Source organism: Megalobrama amblycephala, linkage group LG3, assembly GCF_018812025.1.
Source record: "Megalobrama amblycephala isolate DHTTF-2021 linkage group LG3, ASM1881202v1, whole genome shotgun sequence".
NCBI lineage: Eukaryota > Metazoa > Chordata > Actinopteri > Cypriniformes > Xenocyprididae > Megalobrama > Megalobrama amblycephala.
The window spans coordinates 46,837,494-46,858,041 of NC_063046.1; the positions used below are offsets into that span (position 1 = coordinate 46,837,494).

At 36.3% G+C, this 20,548-nt stretch overlaps 1 protein-coding gene across 2 annotated transcripts in view; it reads left to right on the forward strand.

Moving 5' to 3' along the window:
- The window catches only part of focad (focadhesin), a 90,823-nt gene that overhangs the window by 65,987 nt on the left and 4,288 nt on the right, over positions 1–20,548 (forward strand). For both annotated transcript variants that reach the window (XM_048185714.1, XM_048185715.1), the window contains exons 24-41: positions 1,469–1,510; positions 2,037–2,145; positions 2,258–2,374; positions 2,535–2,773; positions 2,922–3,011; positions 3,996–4,146; positions 4,504–4,623; positions 4,853–4,975; positions 5,399–5,476; positions 10,109–10,180; positions 10,288–10,390; positions 11,413–11,493; positions 11,568–11,696; positions 11,808–11,923; positions 13,989–14,249; positions 14,496–14,585; positions 16,772–16,949; positions 17,408–17,505. In XM_048185714.1, coding sequence (XP_048041671.1) covers positions 1,469–1,510; positions 2,037–2,145; positions 2,258–2,374; positions 2,535–2,773; positions 2,922–3,011; positions 3,996–4,146; positions 4,504–4,623; positions 4,853–4,975; positions 5,399–5,476; positions 10,109–10,180; positions 10,288–10,390; positions 11,413–11,493; positions 11,568–11,696; positions 11,808–11,923; positions 13,989–14,249; positions 14,496–14,585; positions 16,772–16,949; positions 17,408–17,505 — 2,197 coding nt within the window. The remainder of the gene's footprint in view (positions 1–1,468; positions 1,511–2,036; positions 2,146–2,257; positions 2,375–2,534; positions 2,774–2,921; positions 3,012–3,995; positions 4,147–4,503; positions 4,624–4,852; positions 4,976–5,398; positions 5,477–10,108; positions 10,181–10,287; positions 10,391–11,412; positions 11,494–11,567; positions 11,697–11,807; positions 11,924–13,988; positions 14,250–14,495; positions 14,586–16,771; positions 16,950–17,407; positions 17,506–20,548) is intronic.

A 20,548-nucleotide genomic window follows, 5' to 3' on the forward strand; every position in this document is an offset into this window, starting at 1 on the left:
TGGCAGGACACCATAACTCAACCCCCAGGACGCCATTTTGACAGCCTGTCAGCCGATGAGTGATTGATGGGATGGGATGTTCAGATGGCATCCAGAAGCTTCATTCCCCATGGCATCATGAATTCCAGTTTGTTCCGCAGCCTTTGTGTAATATAGTTATTCCCCTCCTGGGAGCTCGGGGCTGTCCATATGTGGTCACGTGCCCCGAAGCATGCTGGGAGGGTTGGATGGTTTGAGAACCCTGGGATTGTAGGGTTACAGTTTTTTGCCCCGCAGAGACAGATGTCAAGTAAAGATGTTTTAAGCTTGAGGAAATTAGGTAAATGTGTTGATTTTGTCATATAGGGAACGTGTGCATATGTTTAACTCTTTTAGTATTCACAGCGGGGTCCAAATCTGAGACCCAGTGTGAAAATGCTTCTATTTTGCATTTCTCTAATTTATTAACATTTTTTCTCATAGTTAACATTATGTCAATGTTTAAAGGGATCCTATTATGCTTTTATACTTTCTTTACTAAGTAATGTTGCTGTTTAAGCATGAAAAAAGATATGCAAACTTACAAAGTCACTCTAAAGGGAGTTCTTCTCTATATCAGTGTCTGAACTCACTGAAACGCCTCCATTGTAGTCTTGAGTTTTCTTCCAGGAACGAACACGTCACAATATTCCTCATTTAAATACTTCCCGCCCAAGGCATATGCAAAATAAAGGGGCGAGGCCTGCTTGAGTTGAGATAGTAGTGTGTTAAAACTTGCGGTTATGATAAGGAGAAACACGCTTGAAGTGGTTGACCAATCACAGCACACAGATCCAGCTGACCAATCAGAGCACATTGCACTTTTTGGAAGGAGGGGCTTCATAGAGACAGGAACTAAACAGAGCTGTACTGACAGACTGGGAAGAGAGGTGCTGCAACTATGCAAAATATCTAAAAAATAATGTGTTTTTTGAACAATCAAGCATGACAACCTATTCTAGTGTTATATACATTTCTTTATAAAAATATATATATAAAGCAAAATAAATGTCTTTAGTATTTGCTGTCCTTTTTGCTTTAATGACAGCAGCACTCGAGAGCACTCATGAACTCCATTAGTTTGTGTAAAACTTTATGATCATGTGATCCTGTATGATTTGAGACAGATTCAAAGAACATCTTGCGCTTCAGTGAAAGCAAGAACATGTGACCTTTTAAAATTGGATCTAGAATCTTAAATATTTCTTATCCATTTTATGTCATAAAGTATCTTAGCTTGAAATATTTCAGAATCTGCCTGCATTTCCATGTTTAAATTAGATGAATCCCAGATTTTCACTGTGGCCTCAGACTTTTGGGACCTGATGCAGCCGTGCGAGTGGTACCTGCACTCTTAAATCATTGCCTGAGGAGATGAAAGCTCTTCATGTCAGTCTGTCTGTGGAGCACTTTAAATCATATCTCTCTCTTTCATTCTGTCTTTCCTCAGGGTCAGAGACCAACTGACTGATGTGGTCAAGTCTGCCGCCAAGTAAGTTACTAAAGCTGCCGATATTCTTTTTGTTTTGTTTTTTGTTTCTCTTTTAAGGCCAATTCACACTGCACCGACCGCCGCAGACCAACGGCGACAGTCACCAGATTACAGCACGTCACTTCTCAGACATTCTAAATCCAATTCAGCATGTTCAATCGGTGAAAACAAGCTCTGACAGACTCTGACAGGGGTAATACACTGATCTGACAAAACGCAACGGACGTGTCTGTCGGTGTTTGTTGGCGTCTCTCTGTGCGGTGTGAATTGACTTTACAAGCAAAAGTCTAAACTATTGACTTTTATTGTTAAACAGGGTGCTTCATATTCAGAATCTGCAGTTTGCCTTTACTGCAGTCTCTTAGGAAAACTTTTTTCTGTGCTTTATTGATTCAATTTAAGCTCATAATTGCTCACAACCAAAATTTTCAGTCCTATTTTCAGCATCAATAATAGAACCTATTCAGCATTGCTGCTGTAGTTCTGTTAAAAATCTTTAAAAATGTTTTTTGGTTTCCATTGACAGAGATAGTCCAGTCGTTCAGGGTAATTCTATTTTAGCACTAAGTGGGCTGGCTGTCGTCCTAACCAGATACGAGAGCAACCTTCCTACACAGTCTGAAAGTGGATTTGAGGTGAGATGCAGCTTTATTAAGAATCCTGGCTTTCCTACTCTCCTTTCAAAACAGTAGCAAAAAGACAAAAATCTTAAAAACTTCCAAATAAATTGTACTTTTCCATTCATAGGTGGGTCCAGACACCCTTCCCACAGTTCACTGGCTGTCTATGGTGACTGACACACTGCTCAGCATTGTTAGCAGTAGCAGTAACCCTAAAGGACAAGTCTTCCCATGGTTCATTCATGTGAGTTGTAACCCCTCGGATGGAGTGTTCAAGAAGTCATTTATTTTTCAGTAGTGGTGCAGAAATTACACACTGCACCTAATTTGAAACATCAAACATTTTGTGTTATTAAAGTATATGCTATAAAGTCTATAATATTGTACATTCACACACTTTTTAGCGCTCATACTCCGGTGAGAACACAGCGAGTGTGATCGCGCGCTCCTGTGCTGCTCTGGGTCTGGCGTTGCTGGTGCCCGTGTTGGTGACCTCACGTAGAGAGAGCGTTCCTGCTATACTGGGCACTCTAGCGGCGGGACTGCCGGACTCGCCCACCGCAGACGAATCTCAGGCAGTTCAGTTTCACAGCGGCCTGGCTCTGGGCATGTTTCTAGCATGGCTGCATGATGAGAGAGTCAGGTATGTGCACGTTGAAACCGTAACAGAGACATGTCCAAAAAATGCTATTCACAAGACACTATCAGTTATAAATTAACATTTTTAATAGATGTATAGTGTTTGATGAGTACTTATTTATGTGTGTACTTGTTTTCTTTGCTTGTTGCAGTGATATATCTGGGCAGTCAGTTGCAGAGCTGCTGTTGAAACATCTGGAACGACTGGAAGTGTGTTGCTTCAATCCCAATCTGGAGTACAAGTTAGTCTAATATGTTTTTAGTGTTAACAAAGTTTTGCATAGATTTTAACAGGTTTAAATCTAGAATAACAGGTTTGGAAAAGTCATCAGTCCCCTGATTTAAAGGGTTAGTTCACCCAAAAATGAAAATAATGTCATTTATTACTCACCCTCATGCCGTTCCACACCCGTAAGACCTTCGTTAATCTTCGGAACACAAATTAAGATATTTTAGTTGAAATCCGATGGCTCCGTGAGGCCTCCATAGGGAGCAATGACATTTCCTCTCTCAAGATCCATAAAGGTACTAAAAACATATTTAAATTGGTTCATGTGAGTACAGTGGTTCAATATTAATATTATAAAGCGACAAGAATATTTTTGGTACTCCAAAAAACCAAAATAACGACTTATATAGTGATGGCCGATTTCAAAACACTGCTTCAGGAAGCTTCGGAGCACAAATGAATAAGCGTATCGAATCATGATTCAGATCGCGTGTCAAACTGCCAACAGCTGAAATCACGTGACTTTGGCGCTCCGAACAGCAGATTCATAACGCTCTGAAGCTTCCTGAAGCAGTGTTTTGAAATCGGCCATCACTCTATAAGTCGTTATTTTTGGTTTTTTTTTGCCGCACCAAAAATATTCTTGTCGCTTTATAATATTCATATTGAAACACTGTACTCACATGAACTGATTTAAATGTGTTTTTAGTACCTTTATGGATCTTGAGAGAGGAAATGTCATTGCTCCCTATGCTGGCCTCACGGAACCATCAGATTTCAACTAAAATATCAATAACAAAAATAAATGACAGAATTTTAATTTTTGGGTGAACTAACCCTTTAATACTTTGCAGAGCTTTTGCTTTAATTACAGCTTTGCACACCTAGATTGGGGAATATTTACCCATTCTTCGTTGCAGTCCTTGTATCTATATTCTTTATTCCCCCTGTACACTAATCCACTCTTAAATTTTTGTTTGCACTCTCTCTTTCTCAGTGCTGGTTGTGTGTTAGGTGTTGGTTTGGTCCTAAGTTCTCTCAGTAGCAGTAGTCAGTCTGAGAGGGACCGTGCGCACGTCTCTCTGATGCTGGACAGACTCCTACAGACCCTGCAGGACAGCAGCAGTATGAGCCGCATGTTGCAGGAGGTAAATTCATGTTGAGCTTTCAGGTTCACAAACACCTGGGGTTGATGAGGGGGTTTGTGAGTTGATAAAAAAAAACAACTAATAATTATTTAAATGAATAAAAAATAAATAAATAAAAACAAAATCAAAAGCTTGTTACGAAAACAATTCTTTCTTTAAACATTTATTTCTTTGCGTAAAAAAAGTTTGTGAATTCCTGCTTAAGCTGAACAATGTTTACAAATTGCCTTTATTCCTTTTATCAAATAAAAACCTTTTTTTTTTTTTTTTTTTTACCACGTTCCATTAAATACTTTCAGTGGGAGTTCTGTGCATCCAAACATTTCTTGTGCATTTTTTCTGTTCTGTCGATTTTAGGTTTTGGCCTATTCTGTGGCATGTGTTGGAGTTTCAGCATTTAACTCAGGCATTATTGAGGCCAGTAAAGCCGAGGAAAGCATGAACACACTTCGCACCCTGACGGAGGAAAGCCAACAGGTGAGAACTGAAATTGTCTGTTTGTAAGGCACTAGAAGAATCATACACAAAGATAACTAAATTGAATACTGTTTTACAATTTAGGATCGTCTTCCTTGTCTTCTTTGATCATAAAACTAAGTTTGGGTTTGTATTGAAGAATACATTTATGATGTGTTTTTGTGCATAAGTGATTAAAAACCAAAAATTGGAGTCCCACTTTAAGGTATTTATTCTGTGTGTTTTTAAGACACCAGGCTTTGCTTTGGCGTTGGGACTGACTGTGTTTGGACTGTCTTCTTTTGGTCATGGTAAAGCTATGGACATCCAACCCCGTCTGCTGGCCGCCTGGACCAAGATACTGCTGGCAGAGGTGATGTATTGTTGTTCAGTGAATCATATTGGACTCAAAATGTATTATTATTTCCATATGTTATGCATATTTTGCCATTATGCATGTATAAAGGCTTGCTGTTCATAATGTTTTGTGGTGCAACCACTTTATTATCTATTTAAAAGCTGCTTCAGTAAAAAAAAAAAAGTCAGTGGAAAGAAACGGCTGACTAAGAAATTCAGTGTAGAAATGTAGTTTGTCTCCCTGACTGGTGAGAAACAGTGTTGTTGTGCTGTAGAAAATGAACTACATATCAGGGTCTGATCTAAGGCACAAGTCCAGAATTTAAGGTCGAGTCTTTGTCTGCCTGAGATCTTAGTTTTGGTCTAGGAAGTTCTGGCTTCAACACTAGATCTCAGCTTTCATGAGGGAAAAACTAAACTGTTATTTTTCATTCTCTAGGGTTGTCCAACAATGCAGAGGCTGTCCGCCCTCAATGGACTGATCGCATTAGTGGGGTCTGAGACGGCTCTTATTCAGGTATTTTAAGGGGTCATATGATGCTGTTTTAAAAGTTCATTATTATGTTCATTGGGTGTAATAGAATAGGTTAACATGCTCTAATGTTAAAAAAAAAACACATTTTTCACACACTGTAAATTATTTCAGTACCTCTGTCTGAAACACGCTGATTTCTACAAAGCCCCTCCTTCTGAAAAGCCCAGAGTGCTCTGATTGGCCAGCTGACCCAGTGCGTTGCGATTGGCCAAACACCACAAGCGTGTCAGAAATGTAACGCTCCTTTCAGTGGAAATTTCATCAACACATTGAATAATGCTGTGCGTTTCAAGGCACTTCAGTGGGCCTTTAAAGGGTTAGTTCACCCAAAAATGAAATTTCTGTCCCTCATGTCGTTCCAAACCCGTAAGACCTTGGCCGAGCTGTTCACGTGAGCACCACGACGCATACAAATGCTTTAAAATCACCCTCTTATTTTTACCCAATTTGCTTCAAACTTTCTCAGTATAATGTCAAAACACAGCAGATATAGGCCTGTAAATAGATTCTTGTTATCTTAAATACTGTTGCTATGACAACACATCATCTTTTTGGGAGTTTTTGAGGCTCTTAGCATGTTTTAAATTGCATGAAACTCGACACATAGATCAGAGTTGTTGGCCAGTAGACATGGGCAAAGCCTTAGAAACGGGTGTGGAGGTGGTGCTGTATAGCGCCACCTTTTGACAAAAGTAGGGGGGTTAGTTTTACCTACAGTCACCTAAGTCGGTACATATATTGTTCTCATCAAACTGGACAACTTTATAATTTACAGTCATTAACTCCGACCAACAAGAAGTCGGCTATTTTGTTTTAAATGTGGATTTTTGGAAAAATCAGGCTCTGAATTTTAAACTACTACTCCTAGGGGGTTTATATGATTCATACCAAACTTTGTCAACAGGATGACAATACACTGAAAATGCTAAATTGTGAACGGTGTTCCCATGGTGAGTGGCTAAAAATAATGTCAAAAAGGGAAACAGGAAGAGTCTTATATCTTGGCATAATCCCTTTAAATTCACCCAGTTAAAATGCACATTGCCTGTCAGAGTGGCACACTCTCCCTAAAGCCTCCAGGGTGGTGGTGCAACCAGAGCTTGGGCCCATCATCGCTGCTTGCAGCTATATTTTTTTTGTTTTGTTTTTGCACACAAAAGTATTCTCATCGCTTCATAACATTAAGGTTGAACCACTGTTGTCACATTGACTATTTTAAAAAATGTCTTTAGTACTTTTCTGGACCTTGAATGTGGTAATTATGTTGCTTTCTACTAGGGATAAAAAAAAAATATCTTAATTTGTGTTCCTAAGATAAACAAAGGTCTTACGGGTTTAGAACGACATGAGGGTGAGTAATAAATAGGCATTTCTCAATGTCAAGGATACTTCCTTGGCAGGACTGGTCCTTCCAAGTCACTTCCTTCAGAGGCTAGGCGAGGCTCCTCTTTAGCATTCGGAGAACACGTAAATGGAACAGACTAGCAAATGCACGTCATTGCCTCATTACGTCAAAAGGTAAAAGAAATGCCAGTGATGGCAACCAAGCTAACAATTGTTAAATGACGATCCGGTTCAGTTAGCCATCAATAACGTAATTTGTATTTGTATAATTTATAATATCAGTACGGTAGTAATTTGTACTGGCATTTAAACGTTAATCTTTATTTATCTGACATATTTACTACAGTTATAACAAATGTTTGGTAATGTAAATATACTTACATTTGAAAGCATATTGCCCGCTAACGTCCGACATTTTTTTTTAAATTTTTTGAACAAGATCGCAAAGCTGCGCGCATAGGATTGTGGGTGATTTTAGAGCACGAAGGCTCCACATATGCATCCTTTCCTGTATATGCGTTATTTTTCGAACGAAGGACTCAGTCCTTGTTTGAAATTCCAAGGATCCTCGACATTGTAACAGTCCTTCGACGGATGTCGATGACGTAGCATCCTCGAAATTCTGACTTCCGAGGATCCTTCCTTGACATTGAGAAACGCCTAATGATAGAAATTTCATTTTTGGGTGAACTAACCCTTTAAGGGAACATGGTGAGCATCGATGCTCCCTGGTTTTCACGGTGCATTGTGGTACTTTGGAGTGAAAGTTTCAGTGCACTGGAAGGATTTTGCGATTGAGACAGCCCTTAAAATGGCCGACTCCCTGATCAGTGCCCTGACTACTGAACTAGAGAGCTGATTGAGACGGAAGCTAACGTAGCTGACTGAATCTGAGTGCAGGAGCTCTGGATGCTAGAGACTGTTTCAGTTTAAGATGTATATTCTGCCCTCACAATGGCATCACTCTTCTCAAAGTTAGACAGATAGGTAAACTCTTTCCAACACGTAGGCTTGTGGGAGAATGCTGCTTTATTCCACACCACGATGAATATGTTGAAACAGAGTGAAACTACAGAGAGATGTAAATATAATAGAACAACTACGTTATCTCCAACAACATAACACTAATATGAATTCGTTGTATATAGTTCTTAAAATGGCTAAAATTCCACATTGCACAGCTTTATAAATAGTAAATTTAACAAATTGAATACAAATTAATCACAAAACCTACAGACAATGCTTTCTACAGAGGATCACAAAATGAATGGCTTGCTTCAAGTTCCTTCTGTGTTGTACTACTAACTTTAACTGATGCAATTAACAGAAGTCATGGAATGTTACTAGGCAACTATTTTTTAAAGAAGCTACTATGTATTGGTATAGGAATCAACATTAAATGAATGATCCAGAACAATGCATGTGTTGGCATGTGCTGTTACTGTTACCTTCAGTGCAAGACCGTGTAATAAATCTTACTACCTACAGCTAGAATGTTCTTTTTTTCCATCCTCATGAATGTTAAATATCATAAAACATCACTTTCTCATACATTACTCTACATTGAGTCCATTACCGTGTGTTGAGGTGCCATTAATGCCACTAGTTAAATGCCAGTCTCGTATGGGCACTGCCCTTTTTCACCCACACCTGTGCCAGGCTCGTCTTTCTGTGGCAAATTACACTCCTCCGTGCCCACCCACTTTTCAAACACTTATACACAGAGAGAGAGAGAGAGAGAGAATGCTGTCTCGCCTTTTTAAATGCAAATGCCACCATACTTGGAAGGTAGCCAGGAAGTGTCGCCATAGTAACGATGGGACTTGACAGCGGTCTGCAAGGATTTTCTCTCAGTGTGAATCGGAGCCTTGTGAATGTCTCGGATTACTCCGCCGCCCCACAGATGAAAAGATTTGTGTTAATGTGTCTTTAAGCAACTTTAAGTCACTGAATAAACACTTTAAAGTACATTTAAGCGCATTCAAACTCCCACATCAGTTGACTCATTCTCGAATAAAATCTTGAATGTAGTTCACTTAAATGGTCACTGTTTCTTTAAGATCGTAACTTGTTTAAATCCTTCCCAAACCAGTGGTACTAACTGATTGCTTTTATTCGATTCAACTTTGTGCACGTAAATGTAAGCGGATTGATCTCGGAAAAACTGCTGGGAAAAGGTAAATGTTGTATCTAATATGGCAATAACAGTAGTTGGGCACATGAGGGCACTGTAGGGATAAAACAATCCAGTATAAAAAGGCTAAATGACAAAACACATGAATCCTTTGTTTCTATTTGTGACAACAAAAGCAGTAGGTTTATAACTTGTCTTGAAGGTAATTTAAAAAGTATATATTCAAAAGTAAAAGAAATTATTAAATTCCAGCATAATATGTATGTTTAGAGTCGTTAAACGTTAATGTACACACAAAATTGTAGCCTAATTGCAGTGTCTCATGATCCTTCAGAAATCATTCTAATAGAGAGCAACAGTCGGGTTCCGAAAGTAAAAACTCCATTCATTTTCTCCATAGGGAAATTGATTTTTAATGATAACCTTTAAAGACAGACCTACTGTGAGGTGCGAGATTGTTAATGGATGGCATTTGCTTCTTCTGAAGCTGTCACCCCACATTATTTCAATTTATTCTTAAAAGAATTATTTTTAACAGCAGAATTCGTGATGAAAAATTACATTCCCCTTGATGCTGTACAGAAAATTCCACCAATATCTATTGTTTTTCATTTAATTCTGCTTAGTTCTTTCCCTCACTAAAGCCATTAAGCACACATTCTTGTACCTTTGTACGATTTTTAAATATTTGCTTCAAATCAAAGTTTGTAATGTTGTTCACCTTGTAGCTGATTAGCTTGGTTCATGGCCTATAATGTTTTACCAGATACCTTTTTAAAAAAAAAAAAAATCCCTATGAGAGAAATGAATGGAAAAATTACTTCCCGAACCAGCGCCTCTGAAAAATTGTGTGGGCACTGTTGCACTCTATATGCTGATATGGTGCTTAAAAAATATGATGATTTTGTCCATTGGTGCTTGAAAAAAATCTTACTGGCCCCAAACTTTTGAACAGTAGTGTAGTTAAAATGCTTGAATGTTAAAACACTTTTAATTCACCTAAACTGTTTTGTTTTATTTGTTGCTACTGGTCCCCAATGGAGAACACCACCCCTGACTAGTGGCCTAGTGACATATGCTTATACTGTGTCCTAGAAGCCTTTGACCTTCAGAGAGTGTGTTTTTATCTCCATCAGTTGAAGAGTGAAACAGAGGAGTCCTCACAACAGCAGGGCAGACTGAACGAGGTCATCCGAGCCATCACACAGGTTATAATTCATGCATTTGACATACATGAAAATGTATATACTGGAAGTAAAACAATGGTTAAGTGTCATTTTATTTTTTCTTGCACTCATGCCATCCTCCACACTAGATCATCACCTTCTCAGGAACCATAGGCCTGCAGTCTAATGGAGCATGTCTGCTGGGACACCTGCATCTGGCCCACATGTGCAGCAGCCACAGTCGAACCGCAGGTGAGACTACAGTCATTCACAATACCCAGTCTTCGTTTTTTTTTATTATAAATTATTACTGTTATTATGGTTGGTGTTGATGATGATAGTAATAATAATTATTAACTAACTAATAATAATGATAATATATGTAAACCTCTATATAATAATAATATATGTAAAATAATATGTAATAAATAAATACATAATAATTATTAATAATGTAATTATATTTGTTAATAATAATAAAACATCTAAAATTCAAAATGTTCAGACTTCTCTTTTTATTAAAAACAAAACAATATTGATACAAAATAAATATAAACAATATTTTAAAATGAATTGTTGTTGTTGATAATAATGATTAAATTATCATAATAGAATTAAAAAATGATTAAATAATAAAATTATTATTAATAATAATTAAATAATACAATTAAATATAAATATAAACAATATAATAAAATAACAATCATAATAATTGTTGTTAATACTAATAACAATAGTTGTAGTAATAATAATAATTTATAAAACATTAAATATATAAATATTACTATGTTTTATTGTTACTCCTACCACTATTAAAAAATATATCTAAAATTAAAAATGCTCAGTCTTCTGTCTTTTTATTAAAAACAAAACAATATTGATACAAAAAATAAATAAATACTTAAATGAATATTGTTAATTAAATCATCATAATTGTATAAAAAAAATAAATTATAATATAACCAATATAATGAAATAACAATAATTATTATTGTTGTTAATAATAACAATAGTAATACTACTAATAATTTAAAAATATAAATATAATTATTTTTATTGTTACTACTACTGCTAATGAAAATAATATTTTATTATCTTTTATTATTTTCATTTAATTATTTTTATTGTTACTACTACCACTAATAAAAATACTAAATATAAAAATTAAAAAATATTAAAAAATTAAAAAAAATAAAATATTAAAGCATAAAAATGTATACTGTATAAATGGAAGAAGACCAATAAAACATACTTCTCCACCCCTCCTTTAACAGTTCCTCAGGACTTCAGTTATCTCCCAGAGAGAAGCGTGATCCGAGCGAGTGTAGACTTCATCACTGAAGCAGGAAGGAAAGGTAACACTCTATCTAATGCTGTCTAATAAAAAAGTGTCTCTGTTACTACTCACTAATGCTCTGACTTTGTGCAGGGCCTGAGTTCACTGCTCCAAACCTAGTGAAGACGGTGCTGGCAACATTAGGCTCAGTTGGTGGAAGCTTCCAGTATCCTCCAGTCAACTGGAGCGCCGTCCTCTCTCCGCTGATGAGACTCGGCTTCGGTCAGCTTCCTCTTCGACATCATCATGAATTAATGTTCTATAAGAAAAGGCCTTGTGGCAAGTATTTATGGTGTCATTGAAGATAAATGATTTTGAAGTGTTCTGCCGTAGGTGAGGAGGTGCAGCATCACTGTTTAGAGTTGGCTGCCAGTCAGGCCCAGTCCTCTCAGAGTGCCTCACTTTTCCTCAGCATCTGGCTTGTGCCTCCCCTGGTGCACAGCCTGAGTGTGAGTATTTGTTTCTTTCTGTGTGTAATAGATGTTTGTGGTGTCTCCATGCAGAATTTTTATGTTATTATGCTTTTTTCTTTTTTTTTTACCAAAAGATATTTTTAGCATTTGAGCTTGGGAAAGTAAGATATGACCACACAGAATTTGTTTAGTTTATATATATTTTATTATTATTATTATTATTATTTAAATGTATACAGTACTGTGCAGGCCACCATTAGATGTTTTTTTAGCAAAGGTATAATGACCATATAATTATTTCTCAGTCTCTTTATTAGAACATAACCAGAACATACAGTAAATTTGTATGCAGTATTAAAAAAACAGGGGGGGGGACAGCTTTTATAGGCTAAAGTGGCGAGTATTATTGACCTCCCCTTACACTTGAGCAATAGCAGGAACCGGCTCTCTTAAACATAAATGGACTGGAAAAGGACTGGAAGGCCAAGAAAACTTTCAAAATCTGACAAGTTTCTCAGTTTAATTTAATTAAAGAGTCCAGGAGATCACTCTAAATATTGATTTTTGCTTAAAGAAACAATTTTGTTCACAATTTGTTTTACATTTTGTGTACATATTTCCTGTATTTTCTGTTTGTATCATAATAAAGAGACTGAAAAATAAATATGGATGGTCATTAAAGATTTTTGCACAGTACTGTATATATTTATTTATCTCATTTTTTTTAACATTTATTTTGGTTAAAGTTCAAGGAAATCCACTGTTAAAAAAAAAAGTTTTTTTTTTTAAGTAGTAATTGTAATAAGCATAGATATTGATATTTATTATGGTTTTTGACATAAATGAGAAGCCCTACATGGCTGCTAGTTTTAGATGTGCAAAAAGGTTTTGAATTTGTTTTATTTTTTTTATTTGTTTTTTAAATGTGTGTATATATATGTATATATGTATATGTATATATATGTGTGTGTTATTTTTATTTTTTTCCTTTTTTATTCAGTCATATTTAAAGTTCAAGGAAATCTGTTAAAAAATAAATAAATACTGTTAAAAAACAGGGTTGTTAAATGCAGTTTCTAATGAGAGTAATGGTAATTAATAATCGTGATCTCAATATTTTTTTGCCATAATATACCAGTCCTACATGACAGCAAGTTTACATGTGTAGATTTCTGCTCATATTTTCTTTAGAAAAGTTATAAATTTAGTTTTTTACTAATTTGTAAAAAGTACTATATATGTAGAATTCAGAAACCCTTGTCTTTAGTGACACTGGTGGCCGTTAACTGAACTGCAGCCAGCGACTTACTGTTGCTGCAGCTTTTACTTATTGTTATTGTAACAAGGGCTAAATAATTTTTCGTTCTTCACTTAGAAATAAAAAAGCTGGAAATATCTTTGCAGTGATATACTGTTAACAAAAATTTCTGTGTAAATGTGCTGCGTGCTTTCCTCTCAATAACAAAATAATCACAACAAAAATTACAACAATGAGAAAACAGCGGTTAAGAAAGCATCTGATCATAGCGATGCTAATATGTTTGCACAAGCTCTGCAATTCACCGGCATCAACAGATGAGGTACTTACAATTACACTGTTATGATAGTTTGGTTATAAAGTATATTTGAGACTATAGACTATGTAGATTTGGCTGTGTGAGAACTTTTCTTTGCATTACAGGCATTACAGTACAGAATGGCTCATTCGGCGTTATCATGAACATTGTATAAGCATTCATTTCATGTGTCATTGAACGGAAGATATGCTCTCGGGAGCCCGCGTAAATGTCACAACCTTTTGATTTTCCCGGCAAAAACAAGTCAGTCTACAGGCTTTCATAGACAACCTAGGAAGTCAGGGAAGGTCTCATTTTTTAAGTGAATAATACATGAAAATTGTTACATATAGCTCCTTTAATTCCATAATTTTCCTTTTGTAATATTCATAAACTGTTTTGTTGAATGTAACCTATAAGGATGCTGAAAAGTGAAGAAATAATTAGTTGCTAACTTTCTCAGTGTTGTCATCTGTAAGAAGTTCATCATGGTTATCTGGTTTCAAAATGTCACACTGTCTGTTGTCTATCTGAATTCTCCACAGCTCCGCACTAGGGCTTATCTGTACGAGTGCCTGAGCTCCTGGATGAAGCATGTGGCTGAAGACAAGCTGCAGGTGTACGTGGACAGTCTGGCAGTCCAGCAGTTTGAGCCCAACACACGTGCTCAGCGCCTGCCACTATGCCTGTCCATCCTGCGTGGCCTGTCCAAAGCCATGGCGGTCCCCAACCCTCCCCAAAACTGCTGGACTGCCCTGTGCTCTGCCACGGAAAAGATCTATAACCTCTTACCTGATAATATACCGGTATGTCCTGGCAGTTACCTAAAGGTCATGACACGCCAAGGCGAAGGTCAGCTTTCTGGCACGAGACGCAGCCGACGTGACAACACAGTCAGCTGTCATCGCTGCTAGTGCTTTTATGTTGGTTTGGTGTGTCATGGCCTTAATGGAAGATGTGTTATAGTCACACATGTTGATTAAGCATTGAACAATTAGAACAAGTTCTGCTGCTGTACAGTGATATGTTTGGATTTTTGTGTTGGTCTGTAGGCTGCTGAGGTGGACCTCTATGAAGCGACGTGTTCGTGTCTGTCTGAACTGAGCGACCCTGAGATAGACCGCATAATCAAAGTCAATGAGGTATAATATAACTATAATGTTCGTGATTTATATCTTTATAAATCTGATTCTGTTGAAATGTTTCATCATGATATGTAGTCATGATATCTTGCCTCAGGGTAATGAACACATTTCTTCACTTTGCAAGCTCAAGATAAGTAGAAAATGACATAAAGTGGTTAATAATGACTGAAGAGATGACTGAATAACCAAATTAAATGCTTTTTTTTTTTTTTTTTGGTCACACCACATCATGAGGGTCATTTATAGCAGCATTTATAGAGAGCAACAGTCGAGAGCAACTCCACTCATTTTCTCCATAGGGAATTTGGTTTTGAACAGTAACTTATAAATCTACGCGGTTGTTAATCGATAGTATTTGCTTCTCTTGAAGCCGTCAGACCACATTTTTTTTAACTTTTTTTTTAAGTTATCGTGTGAAAAATTCAGCAGAATTTGTGGCGAAAAACTACATTACCCATGATGCTGTACTGAAAATTCCACCAATCAAAGTTGAGACAAGCAAAATGCAGCAAAATATTTGTGGCGACCAGGGCGGGCGAGAGCCGTGAGTGAACGGCGTGAGGCCGGTGGCGCGAGAGTTAATGAGCTTCACCTGGGAGGCACACCGGCCTTGAGTCTCTCACAGAGGAGCTCCGGAAGCATAAAAGGAGGAGCGACGACAGTGAGAGACTCAAGGCCGGTTAGCTCATTAACTCTCGCGCCACCGGCCTCGCGCCGTTCCCTCACGGCTCTCGCCCGCCCTGGTCGCCACAATATTTAAATATTTGAATATACAGTCAAACCAAAATTTATTCAGACACCTTAAACATTTCATTCATTAATACAGTCTATTTACTATAGTTTAAAAAAATGGTAATAAAATATGACAAGATCTGAGTTAAACTGGGTCAGAAAAAAATTTAGATTAATTATGTCAGATAACACTTAAGCAAAACATGGTCAGGTCAAAGTGTCTGAATAATTTTTGGTTCCAAAGTTTTATCAATGTATGAAGAATTTTTGGGTATAATATGCCACAGTTTATTTTATTTTGCTATCCTCACTTACATAAATGAACTATAGTGTCCTGTACCCACTAGTAAAAATGTATCAAAAATGTCTGAATAATCTTTGGTTTGACTGTACATGCATATAAACTTAAAATATATTGCATATATATATATATATATATATATATATATATATATATATATATATATATATATATATATATAGTAGTTTTATATTTCTCCATCGTTTTTAATTCAGTTCTGCTGTTTGCAGTGCTTCATGTATTGTAACTGTCTTTTTGTCTGATTTTGCTTCATATCAAAGTTTGTAGTATGTGATTCACTTTGTAACTGATTGGTTTGGTTCATGGTTTAAAATGCTTTAACAAAGACTTTTTTTTTTAAATATCTAAAGGAGAAATGAATGGAAAAAATACTTCCGGAAGTGGGCAGGAATAGTTAGGTTTCATTATAAACATTTTCTTGACATATCAGCAGAAATTCAGTATTTCATTTTATTGCCTTTTATTTTAATGCCTTCATTCTTCATGAAGATGCCTTTATTTGGATATAAATATGTTTGATTTATATAAATATTAATAAAAATAAATATTACTATGAGTAGATCGATATTATCTATTATAGTTATTATTTATTGTCGACATATATTTGTTGGCTTTTAGTGAACATAATATTTAGTTTTAAAGCCTGAAAGTTGTGTCCCTGTTATGCATCATGCAGTGGATGTAATAGTTCTATTAGCGTCTGTCATGTAGCAGTTAGTTTCAGTATTCTGGCATCAGCTTTGATTCATTCATTTCCATTATTGCACAATGCCACCTCCAGGCAACATATCTTAAAAGGATACCCTTTTTTATTATTTATTGTTGATTTTAGTAATGAGACAGATTTTATGCAAGAACATTGAGTTTTTCCACAAATATAATGCATGCAATAAAGTACATGTTTGCAGTGATGAATAGTTACGCTTTCATCCATGGAAGGATTCCCTCTTCTTTCATGATAATTAATGATAAGCATAATTCATGGCAAGTGCATAGGACAGCTTCTGCTGTTTTGTAATTTACAAGTTAAATGACTTGCTCAAAGGTACACTGACAGTGACTAGAGACATGAAGCCAACAAATGTACAACCTCACACTGTTTTCCCCTGTTTTTGTGCTCCCTCTACAGGCTAATGTTGAAAAAACAGCTTTCATCCTAACCTACCTGACATCTAAAGGCAGAGTCCCTCTCCTCGGACTCAATGATGTCATCAGTACCATCCTCCAGGTGGGGAAAAGAAAACGAATAAGCTGGCTCCTTCTGCAGGGCCTCCACCAATCACGGTTCGCTTCTAGTCCCAATACAGGTGGGTTAATAATACTAATGTATATAATAGTATTATAATAGTAAAGCGCTGAAGTAAAAAGGTACACTACCGTTTAAAAGTTCGGGATCAGTAAGTTTTATGCTATTCGTTTGAACTTTTATGAATTAAGAAAAAATGAAGAATTCTAATATGCAAATTGGCATATTAGAATGATTTCTGAAGGATCATGTGACGTTGAAGACTGGAGTAACGATGCTGATAATTCAAGCAATAAATTACACCTTAAAAAATATATTAAAATTAAAAATGCTTTTTTAAATAATATTTCACCATATTACTGTTTTTACTTTATTTTTTGATCAAATAAATGCAGCCTTGGTGAGCATAACTTAACTAAACATTACAAAATCCTTCCGATCCCAAACTTTCCATTTCAAATACCCACTCCTTGATGAACTTGAATCATGATGTTGTTTAAATTGTTTGTTTGTTTTCAGGGGTCTCTAAACGAATGGAGTGGCTGCTGGAGTTAATGGGCCACATCAGAAACGTTGCATATGGATCTCCCTCCGCTAAATGTGTCAACGTTATAGAGGTATGTGCAATATGGCTACGCTGCAAAATCTTTTTTGCTTTAATTTATTGGGCACTGGTTTCTTTTTAGGTCGCTTTACAGTCGTATGTGGATTTGCCTCTCAGAGGAGCAGTCACTGCCATCTGGAAAGTGTTTTCAGTTGCCTTGCTGTGGGCCTAATGATATAAACAGTTCTTTTCTCTATAAAACACATTACCAGCTGCAGGAAGCAAGATACTACCTGCTCGCTATCTTAAAGGGATAGTTCACCCAAAAATGAAAATTTGATGTTTATCTGCTTACCCCCAGGGCATCCAAGATGTAGGTGACTTTGTTTCTTCAGTAGATCACAAATGATGATTTTTAACTCCAACCGTTGCGGTCTGTCAGTCGTATAATGCATGTCAATGGTAACAAAATCTGAGTAAAAAACATGCACAGACAAATCCAAATTAAACCCTCCGGCTCGTGACGACACATTGATGTCCTAAGTACAACTGTAGTTATACAAATGGAAGTAAACCACTAAAAAAACATGGTTTTATTACATCAAAACTTCATTTTATTTTGTTACTTCATGTAAGGGCAGCTTTACAATTAAAAAGGACACATACAAAGATCTTGTTCACATACCTCAGTTGGATGTGGAAAAACCATAGGCGCAGCTGATGGTTTAAGTCGTATGTGATCCTCTCCTGAGTATGTAAAATCATCAGGGGAAAAAATGATCGCTGCAGACACTCAACAACGTCAGTACGTTAATGGGTGTGTTGATATCCAGCCGAAGAGCAATCAACGATATCTTCAGGCGACCAGGCTCAGAAGTTGGGAATACGTAGAAAGTCACCGCTCCCAAATGAGTTCACGCGAGAGAACGTAATCTTTTAGTTTTAAGTCGGTTTGAACAATCTGGATAGGGGCAAGTAAGTACCATTTTGATTAGCCGTCATACATACAATGTTTGTGCACTGTGTAAACAATGAGTGATGTATACGCGCAAGAGATCACTTCCGGCGCTTGCGTAAACTACGCCAGTCACATACACTCCTCACGCACCGGATGCCGTGCACGCGCTCAAGGCAGTTGGACATAGTGGTGTATTAGAGTTAAATGATATAAATACTGTTCGGTTTCTCGCACAAACCAATCGTTTCGTGTCTTAGGACATCAATGTGTCGTCACAAGCTGCAGGGTTTAATTTGGATTTGTCTGCCGGAGCAACTTTTTTTTTTGTGTGTTCTACTGAAGAAACAAAGTCACCTACATATGGCGTTATTTTACTGTCAAATGTCGAGAGCGCATTATTGTGAATCGAGAGCACATCAATGTAATGCTCGAATGCAAATCTCTCCGCTCGCGAGCGGATTTCCTTTGCTCTCGCACAAATCTGGTTGCACGCTCTCAAATATACAGTGCTCTTTTATGAACTGCCGCTCCTCTCGCTCAGATATTGTGTGTGCGCACTCAAACTGTGTCCTGTGCGCTCACGAATCTCTCCGTGCTCGTGCACTAGAAATTAATTTGCTCCTGGATTAAACGCTGTCAAAAATTATCAACCAATCAGAAGATACGACTGATCCATGAAAATGCTACGTGGAATCTTATTGGCTGAGAGTGAACTGCACATGGAATTCTTTCGACAAAAATGGAAATGTAATTTCTTTACAATTTCATAATATTAATCAAATGTAACCTAGTCTAACTGCATCACATTACAGGTCAAACTCCAATTTATCTAAACAAACAAACAAGAAAGTTTCTTAAAGTTATTGTGGTTGTACGTTTTGTGTAGCCTACTTGTTGAAATTTATATTAAAAATAGGTAACATTTTAAAATAAGGTTTTTATTTGTTAACGTTAGTTAATGTATTAACTAACAATGTGCAATACATTACTGTAATTATTAATCTTTGTTAATTTTAGTTAAAATACTGTTTGTTGGTTGTTACTTCACTGTGCATTTACTAATGTTAACAAATACAACTTTTGATTTTAATAATATATTAGTAAATGTTGAAATTAACATTAACAAAGATTAATAAATGCTGTAGAAGTGCAGTTCATTATTAATTAATGTTAACTTATGCAGTTAAATAATGTTAATGAAACCTTATTGTAAAGTATTAACAAAAAAAATATCTTCTGATTTAAGACAGAACAAGATCAGGTAAGATCATCATTCCCTAAATACATAAAATGTGTAGATCAAATATATACCACCATAGTGAATTTGTTTTGAGGCCTGGTAAAACATGACATACAAAAATGAAAGTGTTTTCAGCAACACACTATTGCTACTTCTGTGTTGCAAACATTAAATAATAACGCAAGTATTGCAATAACAATTTATAGTCCGAATATACACTTATTTCAGCAATAAATGACCTTTGAAACTAATGTTATTACACTGTTCTGCCAGTAGGTGGTGACCAGTGACTGTTAAAATCTATTTGATGTATCATTAAATCAAGAGATTCATTTAAAAACACTGGACGAAACATGTCTTCATTACTTTCAAACGATTTTGTAATGAATTCATTTAAATTAATATATATTTTTTAATAGGCTAATTTATAACATATTACACATTTCTGAATAGACTGATTTATAACATTAAATTAGTTGTTTAATCTTTTGTTTTAAATTGTTTAATTTAATGTTTTGGTCCATGATATTGGATAATATGATGGTTTTGGATAAATCGTTCAGTGAGCTTTGACCTGTAATAAAGCTTATTAATATAGAAAACATCCAAGCACCCCATTCCGAGCCATTTCTAAGATATGGCCTACATTTTGATTAATATTATTAAATATTATGAAATTGTAAAGAAATTACATATCCATCTTTGTCGAAAGAATTCCATGTGCAGTTCACTCTCAGCTAATAAGATTCCACGTAGCATTTTCATGGATCAGTCGTCTCTTCTGATTGGTTGATAACTTTTGACAGTGTTTAATCCAGGAGCACGGAGAGATTCGCGAGCGCACAGGACACAGTTTGAGCGCGCAGGAAACAGTTTGAGCGCGCAGGAAACAGTTTGAGTGCGCACACACAATATCTG